The following is a 24,138-nucleotide window of genomic DNA, read 5'->3' on the forward strand; positions in this document are numbered from 1 at the left end:
CCTGTGGTTTGACGTGCACTGTACAGGATGCTTTTGCCCAGCGTGTCAGTCAGGTAGAGGGTCGAAGGTGACAGGGTGGCCCGGGAGCTTGGCCACAAAGGCAGCCAGTGTTGGCTGCTTGGAGCCGGCAGCCAAGTGGAGAAGAAGGCTGGACATGAGGTGCAGAGCTGCAGGAGGAGCGGGGCCATCAGGGTGGTGGAACTAAGCTCCGGCAGTTTTCAGGGACTCCACCAGGTCGTCGGACCATCCCTCAGGCATATCCTGGCGATGCAACGGTGTCCATCACCCACCACCCCCCGCCATCTAACTCCTGACGCAGCAGCAGGGGTGCAGTGACGCGAAGCCCAAGTTTACGGAATACCGCACTGGATCGCAGCAACGGCTCAATGGAGGAGCAATGGCCGTCTTTGCTACCCACAATCCCCCATACAGCCGGAACCACTCTGCCAGAGCGGTTCCAGCTATGTGGGGGATAATGGGTAAGGAAGACGGCCATTGCTTCTGCATTGATCCAACTGACACCTGCTTCTCTCCCACTGGGTACTGGGGGCTGAGAGTCACCTTTCCACCAAAGGTAAGAGAGGACGCCCACAGTTATTGGATTTTGCCAGTGTTTGGAATCGCGGACAAAATGCCTGCACCAGTAATGTTTCAATATGTTCTAGCAACATGGTTATAACACTCAAAAATCTCTCTTAAACAATGTACCAGAAATGTTAAGTAGGGAGAGGTCTGTGGAAGAAGTCAGGTATGAAGAGGAGGGTTGTGTTGCATGTGAGAGGGATCAACTGGTTGCTCTTGTATATAATATACATGATGGACCAACTGGTCTGCTTCCATGGTGAAGCTCAGACAAACTTTCGAGAGACAGCAACACTCTCCCTCATTTCATCCCTCTGCCTCCCTCTTGGGAGACAAACTCTCGATAAACATCTGCTACAAATCCACCAACTCCCACAGCTACCTCGGCCATACCTCTTCACACTCTGTCCCCTGTAAGGATTCCATTCCTTTCTCTTAATTCCTCTGTCTGCATCTCAGCCAGTCACGCCAGATCATCAGAGATGTCCTCCTTCTTAAAACAATGTGGCTTCCCCTCTACCATCATCAACTCGACTCACCCACATATCTTCCACTACCCAAACATCTGCCCTGGTCTCCTCTTCCTCACGCGCAACAAGGATAGGGCTCGACCAGCCTCCACATCCAACATCTCATCCTCCACCATTTCCTCCACCTACTATGTAATTCCACCACTAGACACATATTCCTTTCTCTTCCCCTCTCCACCTTTTGCAGGGTCAATTTCCTCCGTGACTCCCTCATTCCATTCCTCCCTCCCCACCAATCATTCCCTTGGCACCTACAACCTTGGCCCAAGCCTCCTCCCTCATCACCTTTCATGGACCCAAACAGTCCTTGCAAGTGTAGCAACAAATTCACTTGTGAATCTGCAGGGGTCATTGACTAAATTTGGTGCTCCCAATGTCTCCTCTACATTGGAGAGACCGGATTCAGATTGGAAAAGGCCTTCGATGAGTTTCTTGGCTCTGTCTGCCACAATAGCGTGAATCTCCCAGTGGCCATCGATTTCAATTCCCCACCCCATTCCCTTGCTGTCATGTCTGTCCTCTGGTCTCATGAACTGCCAAACTGATACCACCTACAAATTGGAGGAGCAGCTCCTCATCTTCCATCTGTGCATCTTCCAACTAGATGGCATTAACATCGACTTCTCTGGATTCCATGAGATTCCAACCCCCCACCAATCTTTCCCTTTGTCTCCTTTCCTCTAGCTCTGTCTGAGTCTCTCCTTCCACAGAATTAAAAACATCTATCCTCCACTAATCAATTCTGACCTTGCCTCTCTCCCGTCCTCTTATATTCAATTAATACCTTTTGTCTGTGGGTCTGTACTCTTCCCCCTCCCATTCTTCCCTTTCCCCAGTTTTTTTCTTACTCAGGACTTGAGGAAGGGCTGAGGTCCAAAATGTCAGAATTATACCTTTACCTCCTACGGACGCTGTGGCTGATTTCTTCCATCATTTCTGTTGGTATGAACTCCCTGTAATTCTCCTTTATGCCACTAGATGGAGGATTCTTCCACAAAAACAGACTACCAATATTAAAATAAACCAAATGGATATGTACACCTGATTAACATTGATATATGTGGAGCCTGCTTGTCAATTGCTGAAACTGGCCCTCAAACTTCATTGCCATACACAGCCACATCTACCCAACAAAACTGATCAGCAAACCCTCTCACCTCAGCATTGAGGTGTCAATTTTTGTGAGAGGTTGGGGATAGAAATAATGTGTCCATTTTGGGAGAGAAAATACTCCATAAAAGGCCTCTCCCAATCCTAGAGATGATCTCCTGAACCTAAGCAACTCCTCTGGTTAGATGTGTCTCCCATGCATTCATTCATCTACTTTCATTGGCAATGTCAACTTTTCCCAACATTCAAATAATTACATGCTTTCATAGTTTCTGCCTAAATTTTCTCCACTTATCAAAATCAATTAAATACTCGCCATGTTTAGTTCCCATTTTTTAATCTATAAACTGAAAGATCCTTGTCCTCAAATACTCATCCAGCTCCCTATTAAAATCATCTGTGGAATTGTCTTTCAACATCTTTGCAGCTTGTGATACTTTTCATGTCAAATGTTATGTCCACAACAGAATGCTCTACTCTAAAATATTTTCTACTAATTACATTCTAATTCAATTTCATTCGGTTCCCTATAAATGTTTTTACAAATTTGATTAGCTTACAACTTTTAGTGCAGTTGTATGTTGTGGGGGCAAAGTTAGAAACAACCATGTGATTTGTGATGGGACATCAATCCCATTTCTTCCAATGCAAATAGCACAGCAACTTCCTGCTAATTAACATGTTTCTGCCATATGCTACCAGAGCTAATCATGGTCAGTATCGTACATGTCACCAGAGGCGTAGTTTTGGGAGGAACTCTCACCATTAAACCCAGCTCACACCCTTTTGTAATGGAGATTTATTGTAGCTTTCTTGAACGGTATGTTACTGGACCTACAAGGAAACATGTTATCTTGGATCTGGTCCTGTGCAATGAGACAAGTAAAATTAGCAGTCTTGAAGTTAGGGATCCACTCGGAAAGAGGGATCACAATATGACTGAGTTTATCATACAAATGGAGAGTACAATTGTTTGGTCTAAAACCAGTGTGTTGCGCCTCAACAAATGAAACTACAAGGGGTTGACGGAGGAGTTGGCCGGAGTAAACTGGGAATGCAGTCTATATGAAGGGACAGTTGAGGAACAATGGAAGACTTCCTAAGAGATTCTTCACAGTGCTCAACAAATGCCTACTCCAGTTAAAAACAAGGACAGTAAGGGTGGAGACAGCCAGGCCTGGATAACTAGAATGGGAAAACTTGGGAAAAGTTTTAAGAAAGATTAGGAAAACTTTTAAGAGCCCACAAAGAACCACAAAATGAGCAATAAGGAGAGGGAGAGAAAAATTCACACAAAATATAAAAACAGACAGTAAAAGTAATTATATAAAGCACAAACAGGTGGCTAAAGTGAAGGTTGATCTCTTGGAGGATGAGAAGGGGGATTGATATTGGGTAATGAGGAAATGGGTGAGGCTATGAATGACTATTTTGTGTTAGTCTTCTTGGTGAAGGGTATGTCGAACATGCCAAAGATAGATGTGGATGTGATGGGAGAAGAGGGCCTGGGTGTTTCACTGGAGTTGTAGAAGTCAGAAAACTTGAGGGTCTAAAGATAGATAAAATCCTCTGATCCTGATGGAATGTATCCCAGGGTACTGAAAGATATGGAAAAAATTATAGTCAAAGCTTTGGTGATAATTTTCCTAAATTCTCTGGACAGGTCCTGATGGATTGGAAGATGGTGAATGTCACGCCACTATTCAAAAAAGGATGTAGGCAAAAGGCAGAGAATTATAGGCCAGTTAGTTTAATACCTGTAGTTGGTAAAATACTTGCAGCTATCATTAAAGAGGAAATAGTGAGGCAGCTGCAGTGAAATGGATCTATTAGGCAGGCACAGCATGGATTCAGTAAAGGCAGGTCCTGTTTGACAAATTTGCTGGAGTTCTTTGAGGATAGATAGGTGTTTGATAAGATGCTGCATATAGACTCATCCAGAAGATGGATAGGGTTGGGGGGGGGGGGTGGGGGGGTTAGGGGTGATGTACTGTATGAACATGGTTAGAGGACTGGTTAATCACTACAATGCAGTAAGTTGGGACAGGGGTGGTGATTGATGGTGAGCGGTGTGCCACAGGGCTTGGAGCTGGGCCTGCAAGTGTTCATGATATACATTAACAATCTAGAAGAGGGGACAGACTGTAGTGTATCTAAGTTTGCTGTTGCCACTAAATTGAGTAGAAAAGCAAATTCTGCAGAGGATAGGAGAGTCTGCAGAGAGATCTACTTTAATTTGGAGGAAGTGAGATGAGTTAAAGGAGATGTTTAGAGTGAGGACAAGTTCTGCCAGGTGGAGGAGGGTGATGGTAGAGGGTGACTGGTCAGGTCTCTCATCCAGAAAGAAGTGAAGTACTTTACGACCTTCTGTATGGGGGATGGAGGTATAAAGGAATTTAACATACAAGTCCGACACAGACATCTCACCATTTGAACGATTTGCCAAATATTTAACTGACACACTCATTACCAAAGCACAGGGCAAGAAACTCACTGACAAATTATTTATTTTGTGCCGATCAATGTGGCATCAACAGAAAGCAGCATTGTGCAGCAGTTATGGCTGAATTTCCCTAATCCCATTAGGTGACAGTACTTGTCATTGTGCCTTTGGTTGAAGATGTGGTCACAGATGTGACTGATACATCCAGATGAAGGTGACATCTTCCCCAATCCTTCTGCTCACAATCTAATTCTCTGATTCACTATCCCTTCTGATTTAGAAACAAGGTGGTGTAAATAGGGCCTAGTTAATGTCCCTTTTTCTCTCCTCATTATAACTTTCTGTTTTCAGATACCTGGCAAGATTATGGTGGAAGTAAAACAAGAATAAGAATAACAAAAAAATGCAGTAATGATGAAGAAACAGCATGACTCGATTGTGTATAGGGAGACACAAACTCAAATGTTGAGACAATGCCTGCTTGGACTGTATTTGGACCTACACGAGGAGAGCGTATGAGAAAAGTGCGGGTGCTCATTCCTGGAGAGTATGGTTGCAAGTGTTCTGCTGTAAAGGACATAGATGAGCCCTTGCACCAGGCCATCTTCACAAAATATCTAATGAAATGCCTAATGCCACCAACCCCGTATGGTGTGTCAAGACACACTGAGGACCCAGATATCTGCTTGTAGTCCATTCTACCAGAAGTGGAAATTATCATTAATATTCTTTTGGACCAAACCATCTGATGGAAAATATCTCAGCTTCACTTGATTCACAGAAATAAATCAATTATAATCTAGATGTGTTGAAGTTCAAACAAGTCAGATTCTCGCCATTGTTGTATGAATATTAATGTCCATGGAGCTTGCAGATTATTACTGCATTCCAACAACCTGGTTGTTAGAATTGCTAAGCTCTACCCCAGCCAAGTGGCATTGAGTCCATGAAATGATTATATGCTCTCCTCTTTCAGGATGACAGTTCGCCATCTCATTCTACCACTTGTGGGTGGTACGGTTGGCATAGCAGTTAGCACAATGCCTTTATAGCAACAGCAAGCAGGTCCAAGATTCGAATCCTGGGCAATCTGTACATTCTCCCCATGTCTGCATGGGTTTTCCCTGGGGGCTCCAGTTTCCTCCTACCCTTCAAAAAACGTACTGGGGATTGTAGGCCAATTGGGTGTAAATTGGGCAGCATGGCCTCATGGGCTGAAATGGCCTGTTACCATGCTGTATGTCTGAATATCACTCCACCAGAATCTGTTTGCAATAGGATAGGGGTGGTGCAGCTGCTGGGACTTTTGGAATGACATTTGAAATTTCAAAACAATATACCATTGTGGCAAATAATATGTTAGTCAGCAAAAAGGGAAGGCATGGTGCGTGAATGTTGATGATTGGAACATTTTGTTTTATATTTATTTGTATCACAGAGAACCCAGCCGGAAACAAAATCTAGATTGCCTTCTCCATTTCTCTTCCTTCTTAGCATAAATTTCATTACATGTGTGCTTTCTATCAGATTTTAAAAAATGTTTAACTTATTTTAATTTTAAAAAATAATTTGGAGAATCAGCACGGAGACAGACTCTTCTGGCCCAGGAGCCTACATTTCTCAAATACACCCACATAACCAATTAACCTACTTACCCTCTACGTCTTTGGAAAGTGGAACATATCCAGAGCACCTGGAGGAGACCCCCACAGACATGGGAGAACGTAGAAACACCTTAGAAATTATGGCAGATTCAAACTGGCACTGTAGTAGCATTGTATTAGCCATTACATTAACTCCCAGGATGTGTTGCAGCATCACACCAAAGAGTCTTTACAGCATCTCTGATAAACTCCATGAGATGGAAAGGTACACCAAGAATGGAAGTAATCTCTAACATAATGTACTCTGGTCCAATCAGTTTTGGTTTCCATGGAACTTAAAAACAGAATGAAAATTCCAATGTTTCCAAATATCAGCTATAAACCTGGTTATCCTAAAAATGATGCATTTGTTAAAAAATGAACAGATTACTCACTGAAGGACATAACAATACAATGTTTAACAATGATTTGATTAAACATGACTACTTTGATCACAGACACTGTCTTCCTGGCCTTAAGAACAAAATTATTCCAAACCGGGGGAAAGAAGGTCGAGAATCACTGCTCTAGACTCAATTGTTACTGAAATATTTTGCTTGAGAAAAATTGTCAATGGCCCATTTCCTTTGGAGTTATGAGACCGTGCACATAGCAAGTCAATTAGGTTTGATTAAAACAATGGTTTTCAACCTTTTCCTTTCCACTCACATACCACCTTAAGCAATCCCTAACTGATCTCAGGGCACATATGGCAAAGGGCATACTTAAAGTGGTAAGTGAGTGGAAAGAAAAAAGTTGAGAACTACTGGTTTAGAGAGAAAATGCCAAACCTTGGGAATTTGCATCTGAAGATATGGCCACCAATTTAATTTGGGGATAATCAATAGATCCAATTTAGAGGTCCATATATATCCTTGAAAGTTATAGGGCTAAATTATTTCCTCAATTGTCACCCCCTTGGGCTTCATCAAAATTTCTTAATAGTGTATTTGAACCAATTGCTTTGCATAAATTTCACTTCAATTTTTCTATAAAATAAGCTTACGTTTATTTAAACCTATTTATTATAACACTGTTAAATCTGCCTCTATAGACTGTGAGTATTAAAATTATTAAGTATTAAAATGTATTATTAAAGGAATCCAGTACAGCTTTGATTAAAGTAGTTAAGATAACCCACACTTCATTTTCTGTTTCAGGTACTATCACTACTGAATCCACAACTTCCATAATCCAGACGAATCCAAAAATCTTGCCAGGTAATTGTTACATCGTACAGTTTGTACAAGGTGAACTGACATAGAGATTAATATTTCTGTCTCCAGTTAAGAAATGTGCTTTTGACATTTTGCTTGTTGATTACTTCCAGTTCTGATTCGCCTTTAATTGTACTTGCAATTACATTTCTCCTTTTTCATTACTATCTTAGTAGTAAATAGAAAAATAAAAATCAGTATTATTTCTCAGTATTAACAGTCATCACTGGCATTATTCTGGACAAAAGTAATTCAATTGTTTATTTTTTTTTCTTTGGCTTGGCTTCGCGGACGAAGATTTATGGAGGGGGTAAATGTCCACGTCAGCTGCAGGCTCGTTTGTGGCTGACAAGTCCGATGCGGGACAGGCAGACACGGTTGCAGCGGTTGCAGGGGAAAATTGGTTGGTTGGGGTTGGGTGTTGGGTTTTTCCTCCTTTGTCTTTTGTCAGTGAGGTGGGCTCTGCGGTCTTCATCAAAGGAGGTTGCTGCCCGCCGAACTGTGAGGCGCCAAGATGCACGGTTTGAGGCGATATCAGCCCACTGGCGGTGGTCAATGTGGCAGGCACCAAGAGATTTCTTTAGGCAGTCCTTGTACCTTTTCTTTGGTGCACCTCTGTCACGGTGGCCAGTGGAGAGCTCGCCATATAACAGGATCTTGGGATCTACTAAAAAATAACACCCCTTGCTGTTTTATCAAATGCAGTGATTTCAGCTAGTTTAATAATGACATTGGTTCAATAAGTCCCTCTCCAAATTGCCTCTAAGTACAAAGCTAACAATCCTTTATGTATTGCTCTGTGTGTTCTTGCACCTTTCAAAGAAGCTGTTTGCTTATATACTTGATTGAAAATCTGACAAATTAAGCTTCTCAAATACTTTTTGCTTCCAGTTCTGTGAGCTTTGAAATTAATTGACTATTTTTCTGTTTGTCTGAATAAACCCATGTCTCTCTCATCACAGTTTAATTTACTTCTACCCAAATGTGGTCGCTTCATCAAAATAAATATTTTCATTTACTTCTTAATTATATACAGCAGTTGTATGAGAGACCTTCAACTATTGAGGCCTCAAATCCAAAGAATTTATTCTTACCTCATGTTTTCATTGTCAATCAAATAATATGCAGATTTAGTTGCAATCCTTAATGCCAGATGCAGAATTGTACGCCAGTGATTATCCAGTTTGAATAAGCATCTAAATATAACTATTGCAATTCCATTTGTCATTATTTTTATGGTATAGGTACAGTAAGATCCTTGATTTCACTATTTCAAGTATTCGTGCAGGAAAGCCACTTCTATGTTATACAGCATCAATGTCATCAGTACCTTTTCCCTCCCCATCTCCATCCTTATTTTACTGATGATTATCCTACTATTCACTCTTCCTCACTGGTCCATCCCTCCCACCAATGTTAAACTACTTTTGCCGGGCACGCCTAATAGCCAAAAGCTGATATAATATTTCTGACTGTTGTCAACATTAAACTGGTGAGTGTTAGCCTGACGTTGCCCATTCATAAATAGTAATCAAAACCTGCTCTATGAATGTTATGTACCAGGAACCACAAGCAATGGGACTACAAATGTGACAGCAAGCTATACAACTTCATCAGTAACAAGTAGCAAGACTTTTCCACAACAAATTACAACTGAAGGTAAAAGTGCTTTTATATTTCAATGATCTGCACAATAATTTACTAACTTTAAGTGAAGCAAATTCATTCCCTTTTTGCCAGTCAGACTATCAGTAAGAGTTTGACTTCCTGAATAGAAAGCATTTATAATTTGGATAGATTTTTAAATTGTCCATTTGAGACAGCTTTGCATAAAGTGACTCAAGCATCTGTGGAAAAAAAAAGGAGCCATGCAATTTTCACCAAAATTTGTGATTAATGCTTGTCTTGGGTAAACTTATACCTCTCATTTTGTTCATTTTAGATTGGTCACAGTGTTTGAGCTACCGAAAGAAAATAGACACACACACCGAGAGCAGTTCAGTTTATACAAATGTTTATTACTAATTCAAAAGCTGATTTCACATTACAATATGCAAGGCCTTCCCAACTATACTTATCAACGCTTGGACTGGTCCCAACTGCCGAAGCGAGGCAACGACTGCACACTTGTAGTAGGTTGTCAGGGCGCTGGTAGCAGCTTCTCCACCTCCCCCGACCGGGACGTTGCTCGGACTCTGGCTGTTCTTCCTTCTTGACAAGGGGTATTCCCACCCCTCGGAGAGTCTAAACTTCAGCAGCAGGACCACAGGCTTATATACCCCAAAAACAATTAATCATGCGCCTACTCCTTCTAATATTTGTCAGTCAAAATCAAAACTGAACATTACATTCTACAATTTAGAAGATTAATTATATGGAACCAGGATGTTATGATTTCCTGGTTTATCTCGTAGATACAAAGACTTATTAAAACTTCTCGAGCAAGACAGGTTGTGACCAATTCGTCAATTTCAGAGTGTTGCATTTTACAACTGCTTTCCCTGGGCCTCACAGTGGAATTCCATTTCAAAGTGTATCTTCAGATAAGTCCCCATAGCTGAGTTTAATTACATCTGCTAGTTCTGAAAGTAAGGTGACCTGCGTGTGGACCCAGTGTCGTCAGTTCCACATAAGCAAAAAGCATCTGGGTACATGGTTTTAATCCTCCATTACAATGCTAAAAACGGAGCAAAAATTGGCAAGGGTAACAACCTTAATGTTCAAAACAGGGTTGCAAGGAACACAAATACATTTAAATAAAAGATCATACCATAATTGAAGATAAATATCATCATAATACATATTCATTGGAATTCTTGGTTCTTTGTCCAACCCCATATGTACACTTTCAGTAATCTTGTGCTGAAGAGTATTTGTCATGCTGTATTTGTCATTTGGAGACACTGAAAGAGGGGGAAAAAAAACAGCTAATCAATTGAATAGTCCCAGGTATTGATTTATTCATGCACTAACAAACAACACCCTGTAATGGTCTGTACACCTCATGATTTTTAGTTGTTGAAATCTTAGTACAACTAAATCTCTGTTAGATATCAGTAAAAGTAAAATCATAGCTCACAAAAAAAAGTTTGTGAAGTAATAAAGAGAATATTTGAAGCCATTTTAGGTTAATTATTAATGAAATCTCTTAATCTGGTGGAATTTTATTGCACTGATTGACTTTTAATTCTTTTGCAAGCAAATAAGGATTTATTTATGATGGCTACATGAATGACAAGAGTACACATTGCATTATGAAGTTGCTGAATAACAATCTTAAAATTCACAAATTAAGCAGCATTACATAAAAATCTGTTCCAACCCAACACTAATAAAGAATTTGGAGGATTTGTTAATTACATTATTTATGTAAATTGATGCCATTATAGGTTGCACAAATTGAATTGGGGAAATAGGTGGGTATGTGGGAGTGAACAAATTACAGGGAAATGCAGAAGACAGGGATTGATGGCAAAATTGTGAGACCTGGCACAAGCTCAATGGGATGAATGGCAACCTTCTGCATTGCCATAAATATGACAAATAAATGAATAACATGATAATGTAAGTTACAAAGTACTAACTATGCTTAAAAAAATATTTTAAAGCTTTATTATCCCTATGTTTGTTGGGAATATTGAATAAATATTTGTAAAAGCAATGTAGTGAGTCTATATTTTCAGTAAGCGTGCTTTCTGCTGGAACCATAGAATGTTAGAGCTCGTGCTCCAGGCCTTTTCAGGATGATTCTTCATCCTACAACTGAGTACAATTTTTTTTTTTAGTTTTCACATTCTGAACAATTAATTTAATCTAAACTTTATAAATTAAACCAAAACAAATATTCTTACTGTGCTATACATTGATAAATATTGTTAACTGATTAATATTTTTTCATTTATAGTATCAAGTAGTTCTTCAATAGCAACTACTTTTTCAATTACCCCAACTGCAAGAAGAGAAAACTCCACATCTGAAATAACAGTCTCTGGCAGGATCAAAACCACAGGTAACATTATAGATTATAGTTTGTGCATTGAAATATAGTGTTTACAATCCTAGATGCCCAAAAGTCTGTGTATGTGCATGAGAAGTAACATATTCCTAAAGTAAACCTTATGTATTTCTAGCAAGACCAAAATTTCTTTAATAATTTTTGGTAAACAAAAAGCACTGCCAGAGATTCTCTTTGAGTGCAAGTGTTCAAATTACATTTGAAAGGCAGTATGTTTACCAGGGATAGGAATGCGACAAGAATGAAATCTTGAGATACAACACAGGTGACGTAATCATAAAATAAATTAGCTACTGTTAGTTTGCTGGATAAATGCTCTGGGGAAGAAGAATGGTGGTGGTAGATCTCATTTGCCAACATGTTGTCACTGAAGTCTCCGTAACATAATCAGCCATAACCACCTTCACAATCCTGTTTCTGTATGGGCTACGTGCCAGCTTCCCTCTCGCTGAACGATTTTCATTTCCATTTCCCTTTCACAGGGATATATGGCATCATTGCAAAAGTCAGACATTTTCAAACTTTTTCCCTTTCTTTCTTTTTAATATATTTTATTGAGTTTAACATATAGGCATAAATACAGAAATGACATAATAATTTATTTGTATACAAGTCAGCAAGCATAAAGAAACCAATGAAAGAAAAAAGTAGATAAAACTGCATCAATAATTACTTACAATACCTCAAAAACATTTCATTGAAAAGATCTATGCAACCATGTTAAACCCATTTGTTGAAATAACGTGTATAAAATATAGGGAGAAAAACATTAAAACTAAATTTAATCTATCCCTTCCCTATAATCCAGGTTACTTTATAAATTAATTTTAAAAATCAATAATGTGAAACTACTGGTGACCCCTGGAAATCAGTCAATGAACCGCTGGAACATACAATAATTGTTCATTCTTTCAATTATGAAAAAAAAATTCAAAGAATGGGCCCCACAATTTCATAAATTGAAACTTTCTATCTTTATTATATCTTAATTTTCTCTAAACTTAAATAGGACATTACATAATATAACCACTGTATATGAGTAAGGGATGAATCATCTTCCCCTTTCAATAAAATTGCTTGTTGTCATAGGGGCTCTGTGGTTAGTAACGGATTACTTAAGGTGGTGTGCAATTGAAAACCAATTGTACTTAATTGACTCATCATGTACACGGTTTCATAAATCCAAAGGAAATGGGCCAATAACAAATTTTCTCAAGCAAAATATTTCAGTAACAATTGGGTCTAGAGCAGTGGTTCTCAACCTTCCCTTCCCACCCACATAACACCTTAAGCAATCCCTATGCCCTACGTGTTCTGTAATTAGTAAGGGATTGCTTAAGGTGGGATGCGAGTGGAAAGAAAAAGTTTAAAAACTACTGTTTTAATCGTACCTAATTGACTCCTTATGTTCATGGTTTCATAACTCCAAAGGAAGTGGGCCAATGACAGCGTATTTCAGTAACAATTGGGTCTGGATCAGTGATTCTCAACCACTCACATCCCACCTTAAGCAATCCCTTACTAATCGCAGAGCACCTATGGCATAGGGATTACTTAAGTGGGATGTGAGTGGAAAGAAAAAAATTTGAAAGCCACTGAGTTAGGTGAATATTTGATGGAGAAAAAAATGAATGACAATATAAAATCAAAAAAGTGAAATTGAGGATGGAGGTGGGTAAGAAGAAAAGGGTGAAAGTCTAGCTATTAATGAAAAGATGGTTAAGAAAGGTGAGAAAATTGATCCTAGTGAAAAAGAAGAAAGAGTCTGAAAGAGAGAATAGGTCATTGTGAAAGGTAGGTCAATGGTTGACAAGAAAGAGCGAAACATGAGCTTTGGAGAATGTGAGATATTTTAATTCATACATGCCTTGTATAATTCCCAGGCCTAGGGATTCTTAGATCCTAAATTTCCTTTTCACTTGCTCATGTTAGAAGTGGCAGTCAAGCTGCCTTCAGACGTAAAATCCAGTTTGAAAACTATTTGAATTTGGAATGCACACCTGAAAGAATCTCTGTTAACTTTCCAGATTAAATTTAAATCAAGACGTAAAGCATGCTACCAGGCCCTTCTTGTCCATGAGCCCATGCCACCCAATTACCCCAATTAACCTTACAACCCCTGTACTTTTTTTTGAAGGGTGGGAGGTAACTGGAACACCTAGAGGAAATCCACACACATGGGGAGAATATATAAACACCATACAGACAACAGCGGACATTGTATATACTTGACATAGACATAGTAATTTTTTTCATTGGTACCAAGTGGGATACGGCACAGAAGAAAGTGGCAAGATTTGTGGAAACAAGTGGTAAAGTGTCTACCCTTCACTGCCTATTTTATAATGACAAGGAAGGACAAGCCTATTCTGATCAACTTGCTTTGCAAAGACAGTAATGAATTGAGTCCAGTCTTGTAGAATTACTGAACACGCTAATGTTGATATAAAACCAGCACTTGGGTGACATTCATTGAGGTTTGCCAACAATTCAGCTCTGCTCGATACCTATTGTACTTTATTAATGTGTTTCAAGATGTATTATGGGATTCTGATGGAAATGAGGATATATGGTGCACTGTAGCAGGGTCACGAAGATCTTACGTATGTAAAGATTACTTTTAGTGAGACCATTCAGCACCATATTCCCATGTTTCATGTAGAAAAAAAATCCTTTGATCACAAATCAATTAGTCAGTGGTCTGTGTGAAATATAATAAGGGTCCTGCAAAATAAAGATGCTAAATCCTGTGGATAGTTCCCTGAGCAGATTGTGAACCTGGTATGAAAAAGGCACTCCATGTAATGTATTTCTGGTATGTAAAAAAAAAAAAGCCACATTACACACTAGCTCTGTGAATGATGAGAGGAATTCAAACAGATTTCCATCTCCTTCTGGAATATGTCTCTTGAGAGGAAGATCTGGACAAAGATGCAAAGCTTGTTCTGCTCATCTAGAGGACTCAGTGCAATGTGAGCTGTTCTCAAGGATAAATTTCAGCAAGAAACCCAACATCACTTTGAAAGTCACTCACAGGTCTGCCCTATACAGTAAAAGTCCTAAAATCTGGACTGCACAAGAATTAAGTCGATATGGATTTTCTGATTTTCAGGCAGTACTTTTAAAATTCAAATTTAAGGAGAATAAATAGGTAAATGTTGATAGTTTATTAATGAGATTTTTTTCATATAAATTACAAAGTACAAAATAAGCAAAGAAACACATTTCCGTGACTTCACTTGTTGCTGTGTGCATCTATGTGAGACCTTTCAAAAAGTCCGGATCCTTAGGTGGTCTGGATTTCGGGCATCCAGATTTTCAGACTTTTATTACACTGTGCTAATATCCCGGAAAAAGTGTTTGTCCGCAGCCAAGTGTCGCAAACTGGCACGCTGTAAGAGTTAGAGCTATGTGCTGAGGGCCACACTAAAGTCAATGCAGTCTTCATGGAGAAGACTACAGATTAATTGAAATCTGCATTTAAAATCCCATGAACTATTTGCTTCAAGATCTGATAAGATTAATGGAGATGGGCACAGACCAAAGTGCCTGTTTTTGTGCTGTTCCACCCTATGACATGGTACTGTTAAATAATGGAAATAATATAAAATGTTGACATACAAGTTCTATATCAGATACATTTTTTATTAAGTATATTTTGTAAAAAAACCAGATGAAGTGTTCTATCATTGCAAATAAACCACTTTATTTGATGTATTTATGGTATATTGTTCTGATACATTTAAATGCAATTTTTTTAAAATTGTGTGTAGCGTCGTAAAAATCAATTCTAGCTCTTTAAACACATGCTGCCCTAATTACACCCAAATTGACCTACAACTCCATATGTTTTGGAGGGTGGGAGAAAACCTAAGGACCCAGGAAAAACCCACGTAGACACCGGGAGAATGTACCAACTCCTCACAGACAGCTCCAGATTCGATCCTGAGTTGCTGGCGCTGTAACGGTGTCCTGCTGACCGCTATGCTAATCGCATAAAGCGACATTCAATTTGGAGGTATCTGGCAATGTGGATCCATTTTCAAGTTCACTAATCAGTGATGGTATCTATTAGTTACTTTGTTATATTGACTTTGTTTGTACTTGCAGTTAATGCAAGCAGCGGTGAAAATTCAACATCTTTCACTGGCATACTCAATGGACAGAGGACATACTTTACAACAATATCCAGCATGAAGGAAACAGAAGGTAAAGACTGACACTGTATTAACTCTGTAAGCTTATATAAACCACATTTACTTCCAATAAAACTATCATCTATCCTTTTAGTTCTATTTTCTGTGATATATTTAAACATCTTTAATTAAAATTTGGCCTATTTAGTATTTAAATTTATAGATTAATGAGAATTTCACAAAATCTAATGACTGCAAGATAAAAGCACATATAAATATGAATGTATTTACAAGCATTTTTAAAACTTTTCCCCAATTTACTGATCAGAAAATTTATAAAACTATTCATTCCTATTAAAAATTCTAAACTAAATCCTTAACACCTTCTGTTTTTCAATTATTGCAACCAAAGCACATGATTATACAAACTTGTCTATTTTATTCTCCACTTGCCACCTTCTTGCCCAGTCACTAAGAGGTACTACATCCACTTAGCAAAAGTTTTCATTTCCCTTTTAGTTTCCATTCCCAACTTTGTTGAGAGTGTTTATCATTTGGCTGCATTGATCTGTCTCAGGAGAAAAGATTGTCACTTCAGACTGTGATGAAAAAAAGTTCTCTCTTAGGTACCAACAAGCCTTTGTAATTCACAGTCCATTTTTATTAACACAGAAAGTGGTGGGTATCTGGAGCAGGCAAGGAGTAGTGGCGGAAGCAGATACCATTCGAGGTTGACAGCTGGATATGAAGTGAATGGAGCAGAGATTTAGTTTAATTTGGACATGGTGTTTGGTGCAGCCATGCCAGCTGAAGTGACTGTTCCTGTGATGTATTGTTCTAGGTTCCATGTCGTAATAAGTATAAAATAAGAAAAAGAGTTCCTCTTCGCCCAATCACTGGGGTAGAACAAACTGATTTTTGGTTGTTAGTTCCATAGTTTCAAGGAGAATTGTTGGCCCAGTTACAGCTCAGTCCTGATGTTCTTTCGACATTCCAACATGGAACAAGCTAAAGGTTGCACAGTTATACATCTGATCTTCCCCTCAATGCTCAGGAATGACTCAGGAATGGAGACATCTTTTTAAGCTAAGACTCCAGATTCACTTCACATCCAACTCCTCAGCTGGACACGAGGGATGGCTATCGTCTGTAGAATGGGTTCTTTAATTTGAATGGAGCTGCCAGTTTTAAATGCTGTAGGTGGTTTAGATTTTTTTCCTTGGATTTTACTTATCTTTGATTTTTTTAAATTAATTAAATATATTTTAAATAAATGTAAAGATTATTGACCACAATTTTTAGTTATTCCAGTCTTTTAAAATAATTTTTAAATATCTTTGATATTAGTGATTCCTAAAAGCAGTTCAAAGGCACAATGCATAAATTAGTTTTCAAAAGCCTTTGGGTTTCATGGCCTCAGGGACAACTATTTAAGGCCCAGTGGGCGGCACCTGCAGCTTCCCAACATGTGGGACAATCATCACAGCCAGGCCTTTGGTGTGATCAGAGCACCACAGGGCAAGGATTGAGGCTGTGTGAATAATGTGCTTGGTTGGACAGATTGTGTGAACAGGTCATGATGATATGAATTTTTTTTTACTGATCAAGTGAAACACTTTATAAAGTAAACCCCCTGGTATCCAGCATTTACGGTGATTGGTAAATGCCAGATCTGTGTATTTTACGGTTACTTGAGATGGGGTATTGCATGATTGGCGAATTAACGGAGCCATGTGGCAATTTCAAACTTCTGTATTTTTACCTATTTATTTTCTGTGATTTCTTTTGGCCAGTTGCTTGAGGGTGCCTATGGCTTGAATTCTGAATAACAGGGGTTTTCTCTATTTGTTTGTGTCTGTAAAAGTGTTAAAACAGGCCACAAAAATATCAGTTGTAGGTAATTGTAAATTTGTAATAACGTTAAGAATTTCTTAAACATATAGACCAAAGCTTTGAACATTTATCTTTCAATTATGTGCAAATAATCAGCATTATTCATTTTGTAATTTGTTCTTATTTTGTCAGATCCTGCAACTGAGGTACAGCCAACCCCAACTCCCTCTTCAGGTGGAACTAGTTCTTTGACTGTACTAGCCTTTGGTAATTTTCTGCTTTCAAATACCAAGTCATTTGGTCAGCAACCTGTCTTCTACTTTTCCTGCTATTTCGTAAATGAGTTATATTGACTAAAATGAAGAATTGTGCCCATGAATCAAATTAACTGGGGAATTTGGTAACCTGGAGAATTTAGCAGGAATTGTGCATGTGGCTGATTCATAGTTGTGATTGATTTCCATTTAATCCAACTTCATGAAGTTCTAGTCTTGAATCATCTTGAGGAGATGACCCTAGGAGCAATCAAATTTTACAGTTTTTTTTTCCAGGCCAACCTCCGTACCATGTACATGTGCAGCCGGTACGAAGTGTTTATTGCACCAATCAGTAAACAATTCTCGCATTACTCTGCTTTCCTATTGGCATAATAATGCACAGTTAACCTTGTTATACCTTTGAAGCAGCGAGGATGTCGGCTTCTTCCAAGCATTGCCAACCTTAACCTGTGTGTGCCTGCACCATTTGACACCCAAGAACAGTCACCATGTCCTTAGCGTCCTTGAAACCTGATGGTGTTTTTCCATCTGTGGTTGTTAATGTCTCTCGAGGAAGGTAACGCCAGTAGAAAGCTGTCTCATCTGCATTGTACATTTGCTCTGGGCTAAGGTTTTGATCATGTATCAATTTGGCAAATTCATCTATGTTACATTCAGATGCATCAAAATCTGAAGAAGCTTTTTCATCACAGATTTTGAGATATTTTACACCGTGACACTTCTTACATTTTTGCAGCCAACCATGTGAATATTCACACTCTCCCTCAAGTTTCAGTTCTTCATGGAATTTTCAAGTTTGTTTCATTACAAGCAGACCAGTCAATGGCATGTGTTCACTTCTTTGTTCAATATCTACATTTTTTGCCCTATGCAAAGTTTTCCTTTTATTCATCAGTCTGTGGTCATCGCTCTCACTGTAAAATTTCATCAACTGTTCTTTCTGTTTCCTCAAATCATATATGGTGGATGATCCCACACCATAATCTTCCGTTAAACGCCACTATCAAGCTTCCGCAATAACTCCACCTTCTGCGCAATTGATAATAAAAGATGCTTCCTTTTCTACATCTCAATGCTACCCAAACAGCTCTCTTTGCCATGTCATAGGCTTCACAGAGGCTTCTGACTGGTAGCATTGATTGAGAGGGTGGGTGGCGATATCGCTCGACAGGGAGGGGCTCTTATAAAGTAACAATCGCGCTAATCAGTGATGGCACCTGACAGGGAGTTGGTCTTCTAAAGTGATAATTGCACTGATTGGCAATGGCACGTGCCATGAAAGGCCACCTATTAGGTGATGATACCACAAATTATCGATGCAAAACATAATGGGATACATGGGAGTTGAGCGAGGTTCGCTTTGGGTCATGTTTGGTGCCAAACTCTATCTTTGAGCAGATGTCATCTACTGAAAAATGCTGGTTTTTGGAAGTTGCCAGTTTTCGGAATCCCAGATGAAAGGTTAGGCACTTGTTTGTGGATTGGTAGGTTAATTGGCCACTGTAGACTTTCCCCAGTGTGTGGGTGCGTAATGGGATCTGGGAGAAGGTGATGAAAATATAAAGGTAGAGAGAATAAAAAAAATATGAATGTAGGATTAATGTAAATAGTTGATGTTCGGCACGGACCCCTTGGGCAAAAGACCCTGTTTCTGTGCTGTATTTCTCTGTGCGTCTTTGACTAAAATGTCCACAATTCCTTGTCCTATTAACACTCCAACAACAGTGATAGCAGTTAGTGCAACACCTTTACAGCGAGAACAATCGGGTCTGACTTGGGTTTGAATCCAGCACAGTCAGGAGTTCGTACACTCTCCCTGTGTCTGCGTGGGTTTTCTCCGGGGTTCCGGTTTCCTCCCACCCGTCAAAAACGTACCAAGGTTTAGGGTAATGAGGTGTAAAGAGGGCAACATGGACTTGGAGGGTTGAATTGGCCTCTTTTACTGCGCTGAATGTCTAATTTAAATTTAAACATTTAAATATAAATTGTGTGGGATGTTAAGCTGTAAATTTAAAAGTCCTTTAAATGTTCTCTATTTTTTCTCAGTATCAGTGACATTTCAATTTTATTGATTCTTCATTTTTGTGTTTTTAATTACAAATATTAATTTTATTTCTTCTATATTTTTCATTGTGTTTATTTAGACAGTATTCAATAACCGAGCCCTCGGGCTTGCCTGTTGCACTCAAATTTATCTTTAGAGATCCAGCACTTTTGTGTTTTATTTTGCATGCATTTTCAGCTGTGATCATCCTGATCCTAATCCTTGTAATTGTGGTGGTCATCCTCGTCTGTGTGATCGGATTGAGATTTAAATGTTGTGATTGTCGGGAGGCACCACAAGGTAAGTGAATTATTGAAAATGCCTTTTTGCTGTTGTCTAAAGTTAACTATAAAACACATGTTAGAAATGGCATATTTTGACAATAAAATAGACTTTAAAAATAGCAAATGTAGAATAACTTAACTTGAAAATATGCATCTTTGTACTACCAATTTCTGGATTTCAAGCTATCCTTGGGAAAGTGAAACATTTTCTTTAGTATGTTTCATCATTTCACACAGTGACATTTCCACTGAGCAAAATGTTTTATCATCTAATAATGTTTTATTTGTGGATGCTTATGCATTTTATTCTTCATTATCTTGATAGATACAATTACAACACGGAATGAAGCTCCATCAGAAAGGTAAGTAAGTATGACCAGACAATTAAATCTCATATTCAATTAATCGTTAGAGATTAAAGTCTAATACCTTACTTAAAGCCCTACTACTTTTATAAAAATCCATGCATCTGTGTTTTCCCTCAGTTCTCAAGTTAATGGAGAAAAAGAAAGCATCACTTTGGTCTCTATGAGGACTCTATATACTGAAGCTGGTCTGTCTTGCTGAATTTAGAACAAAAAGTTTATTTCTTATTGAGAAAGCTTTGTGCAACACTTACATTTAATCTGTACTTTAGGAGGGCAAGAATCGTCAATGCAAGGTTATCTTCGAAATGATTCAACCGGAGTTGATGAGATGATAAACAATTTCAAGAAATAGATAATACAAAGGTGTGCTTTTTTATGTTAACTTTTCTGGCCCATTGTAAGCAAAACAGTTTATGTTGGTAAAATTACTTCCCTCTTAGTGAAGCTATCACTTTCATATATTTAATTTGTTGGAAGCATATAGCTGTTTTTAAGTTATCATAACACATTATTTTTCATTCATTTTTTTTAAAGTACTGTATTTCCTTGCAATGCTTATGGAGAGTCAGTCTACATTATAAAAGTGCTGGAATTCAAAAGTGCAGCAAAGGTTCTTCCACTTTCAACAGGCTCACAGAATAAGATTTGCCTTCATCAACCCCAAATCTCTTTAATTGCTACATAATTTTAATGAACGCACAAGTATAATGTAAACAATGCATGCGAATTTGAAGGAAAGCAAGTAATTCAATCGATCATACATGACTGAATCATTTCTTAAAAAAAGTTTAAAGTACACCAATCCAGGAGGAATAGAAGACAACAAATCAAACATAATGTCCGTATTGAAATGTGTGTTTCGTGAGGAGGGGTGATGCAGGGATTTGTCTCATTGCAAAGATAATATTCTTGCATTGAATTAACTTGTGGTTATTTATTAAACTTTCTTTAATATAATTTCAGCTGGTGTTAAAGAACAACAGAAGCCAATGCTGTAGATATGTACAAAATAGAGGGACATAAAGCACAGAAAACTTTGTTTGCATCTTACCAAGTCGGGCATTGCTCTAAAGGACACTTTTAATAAAGCAACTTCTGAAAAGCTTTCCATGTGATATCATGAACTATTTTTCAGGGCGCTTTAATACTTTGGATATGAGGCACCGAATATGCTTCACAACAGTAACATTGTAATATAATCTACAATGATCATTTTGACATTTGATAATGGGGTCAGAATTAACAGGAACCCTGCAAATTTTAAATATATCCTGATGTTTGAAAATATTTGGAGTACTATGATTGTTCTAGAGGAATGATCCAAGTTCAAAATTTTGGTTTGATTCAGAATCCAAGCAGGAAGCAAAATTAAACTTGTCATTATTGACTGCTTATATCCAATATGGCAAAGCTATTCACATAACTTTATTGGTCTGAAAAGAACATTGATTCCATACTTCACTACAACATTTACCCAAATGCTTTTAGGTAATTGCAGAACTTACCAAGTTGCTTTTTGTTTTGTTGCTTCTGGAGCACTCCTGGTGTATTTGCAGTGAAAATGCCAGAGAAAAGTCTGGAATTTTGACAAGCTGCTTATTCCTATCAGTAATGTGGTGGGCAAAGATAACAGAGTAACATAATATTAAATCATTAAGTACAATTAAAAGTGAATACAAGCACCAAAAGATCATCTCATTCATATTCAAAGTGGCCTGTGCAGGAATTTAAATTTGAATGTTATTTAGTTTATTTTAAAAAACATGTATGTATCATATATTTAAATAACAGGGTGTGGGGATGCACAGGTGTGCCAGGACAAACCGGCCCCGCTTGATATGTGCGGTCAGTGGGGTAGCCATGGCAAAGATGGTGGAACACATCCATCTCTTCTGGTCCAGGCCAGAAGTTGCCGCGCATGCTTGCGTCGGCATGACGCAAATGGCAGGACATAGGCGCAGTTCAACTCTCGGCCTGAAAAGCAAGCGCGTGAGTTTTAAATAAACATTCTGTTGTCGTACCCAGCTGGAGGCCTGCGTCTCCAGTCTATACAGCTGCTCTCTCATGACTCGCTACAAGGGTATGAAATAGAAGCAGAAGTAGACAATTCAAGCCCTTGATTGATATTTTACCTCAGAACTACTTTCCTATGTTCCCTTGATTCCGTTTATTGTCAAAAATCTAGCAACCTACATTTTAAATATGCTCAGACCCCCATGGACAGAGAATTTCAGAGATTATCTACTGTCTGGGTGAAGATATTTCTATTCCCTTCAATCCTGAATAGCTGCTCCTTCTTTTTGTTCTGGATACCACAAACAGGAGATACATCAACTCTGCATCCAACTAGTCAAGCCCTTGTCAAGTGTCTGTTTCCATCGACTCATCCCTAATTCTTCTAAATTTTAGAGTATAAACCTAGTTCTCTTCACCATGAATGGGTGCCTTCCCATTCAGAGTGGATGATCATGTCTCTCCATCCGTCATGATCTCTGACCCTCCAAATTGTAGTTGTTGCTTCCCCTGTCCTCCTTTGGTGAAGGCCATAGTCGATGTTGAGTTCATGATTATACAAAGGAAAATTTCTGAAGTGATTTCCCATGGCCTTCTTCAGTTGCAGTGTCCATATTGGATGAGTAACCCTGGCCATTGATCAGCAGATTCATCTGCCCAGTGTTTTTAGTTTGACAACCATAAATTCCATTTTGTAAAATCTGCTTGTAAAAACCATCTACAAGCTATGGCTTCACGTGACCCAGATTGGGAGTCTAAACTTGCCCACGGGTGACCTGTAGACTGGAAGACTGGATTGAAGGAGTGCCTTACACCTCCTTTGCTGAGCAATTGCACAGCACCAACACCAACACTGCTCTACCTCTCCTCAAAGGACAAATTACCCATTCCAGCCTGATGCATATCCTCCAATATCTGAATGTTCTTCTATCAGAAAGGGAAAACAGACAAATATACAATATTCCAGTTAAAACTTCATAAAGAGCCACTAAAATGTTTTCATTAAAGCTGTGATATTACAAATTTAACTTTAGAATATAGATTGTTCAGGAGATAAGATATTCATTCAATCATCTCTAGGAATCTTTATTCATTAAGAATAAATTACTGTATGGACATCCTGTAGAAAGATGGTCTACCACCTGATTATGACCAGCAGAGACTGAATTCTGACAGATAACTGAAGAAACATGAGGTATCTCTGAAAAAGGTTGATTGAGAAGCTGGGCCCTCACTATGCATGCTCCTGAATACAAACTAACCTAGAAATGAACAAGCATAAAAATTCAAGAATTGAAATCCATTTCCATTTACTTCTAACATACATATGCACAATTTCAAGACTAAAATTGTTAATTTTAGTGGTGGGTTCATTAAATGTCATGTCCCTTGATAGATCAAGCTCATTTGAGTAAGTTGTGGTGAATGCAGTTAGTTTAATTTTAATATCATTTTTATCATTTAAATATGTAATATTTAGATTGATAATACAGAATTCTCCATACAATTGTGTTTTTTGTTTGTTATAGTAGTCATACAAGAACCATGGTTGTAGAATGCAATAGAAAATTCAGTTACTACGTTAATATTAAAATAAAAAGTTGGAACATGCAGAAGTAAAAATAATGCTTTCAACAAACTT

At 38.4% G+C, this 24,138-nt stretch overlaps 1 protein-coding gene across 2 annotated transcripts in view; it reads left to right on the plus strand.

Annotated features, from left to right (window-relative positions):
• ecscr (endothelial cell surface expressed chemotaxis and apoptosis regulator) overlaps positions 1-21,589 on the plus strand; it is a 33,848-nt gene extending 12,259 nt beyond the window's left edge. For both annotated transcript variants that reach the window (XM_069898664.1, XM_069898665.1), the window contains exons 2-11: positions 7,469-7,528; positions 9,089-9,184; positions 11,430-11,534; positions 15,651-15,749; positions 17,702-17,776; positions 20,030-20,131; positions 20,441-20,477; positions 20,601-20,668; positions 20,753-20,846; positions 21,447-21,589. In XM_069898664.1, coding sequence (XP_069754765.1) covers positions 7,469-7,528; positions 9,089-9,184; positions 11,430-11,534; positions 15,651-15,749; positions 17,702-17,776; positions 20,030-20,131; positions 20,441-20,477; positions 20,601-20,668; positions 20,753-20,835 — 725 coding nt within the window. In that variant the 3' untranslated portion in view covers positions 20,836-20,846; positions 21,447-21,589. The remainder of the gene's footprint in view (positions 1-7,468; positions 7,529-9,088; positions 9,185-11,429; positions 11,535-15,650; positions 15,750-17,701; positions 17,777-20,029; positions 20,132-20,440; positions 20,478-20,600; positions 20,669-20,752; positions 20,847-21,446) is intronic.
• The last annotated feature ends 2,549 nt before the right edge of the window (positions 21,590-24,138 follow it).

This window comes from Narcine bancroftii, chromosome 9, assembly GCF_036971445.1.
Source record: "Narcine bancroftii isolate sNarBan1 chromosome 9, sNarBan1.hap1, whole genome shotgun sequence".
NCBI classification, from domain to species: domain Eukaryota; kingdom Metazoa; phylum Chordata; class Chondrichthyes; order Torpediniformes; family Narcinidae; genus Narcine; species Narcine bancroftii.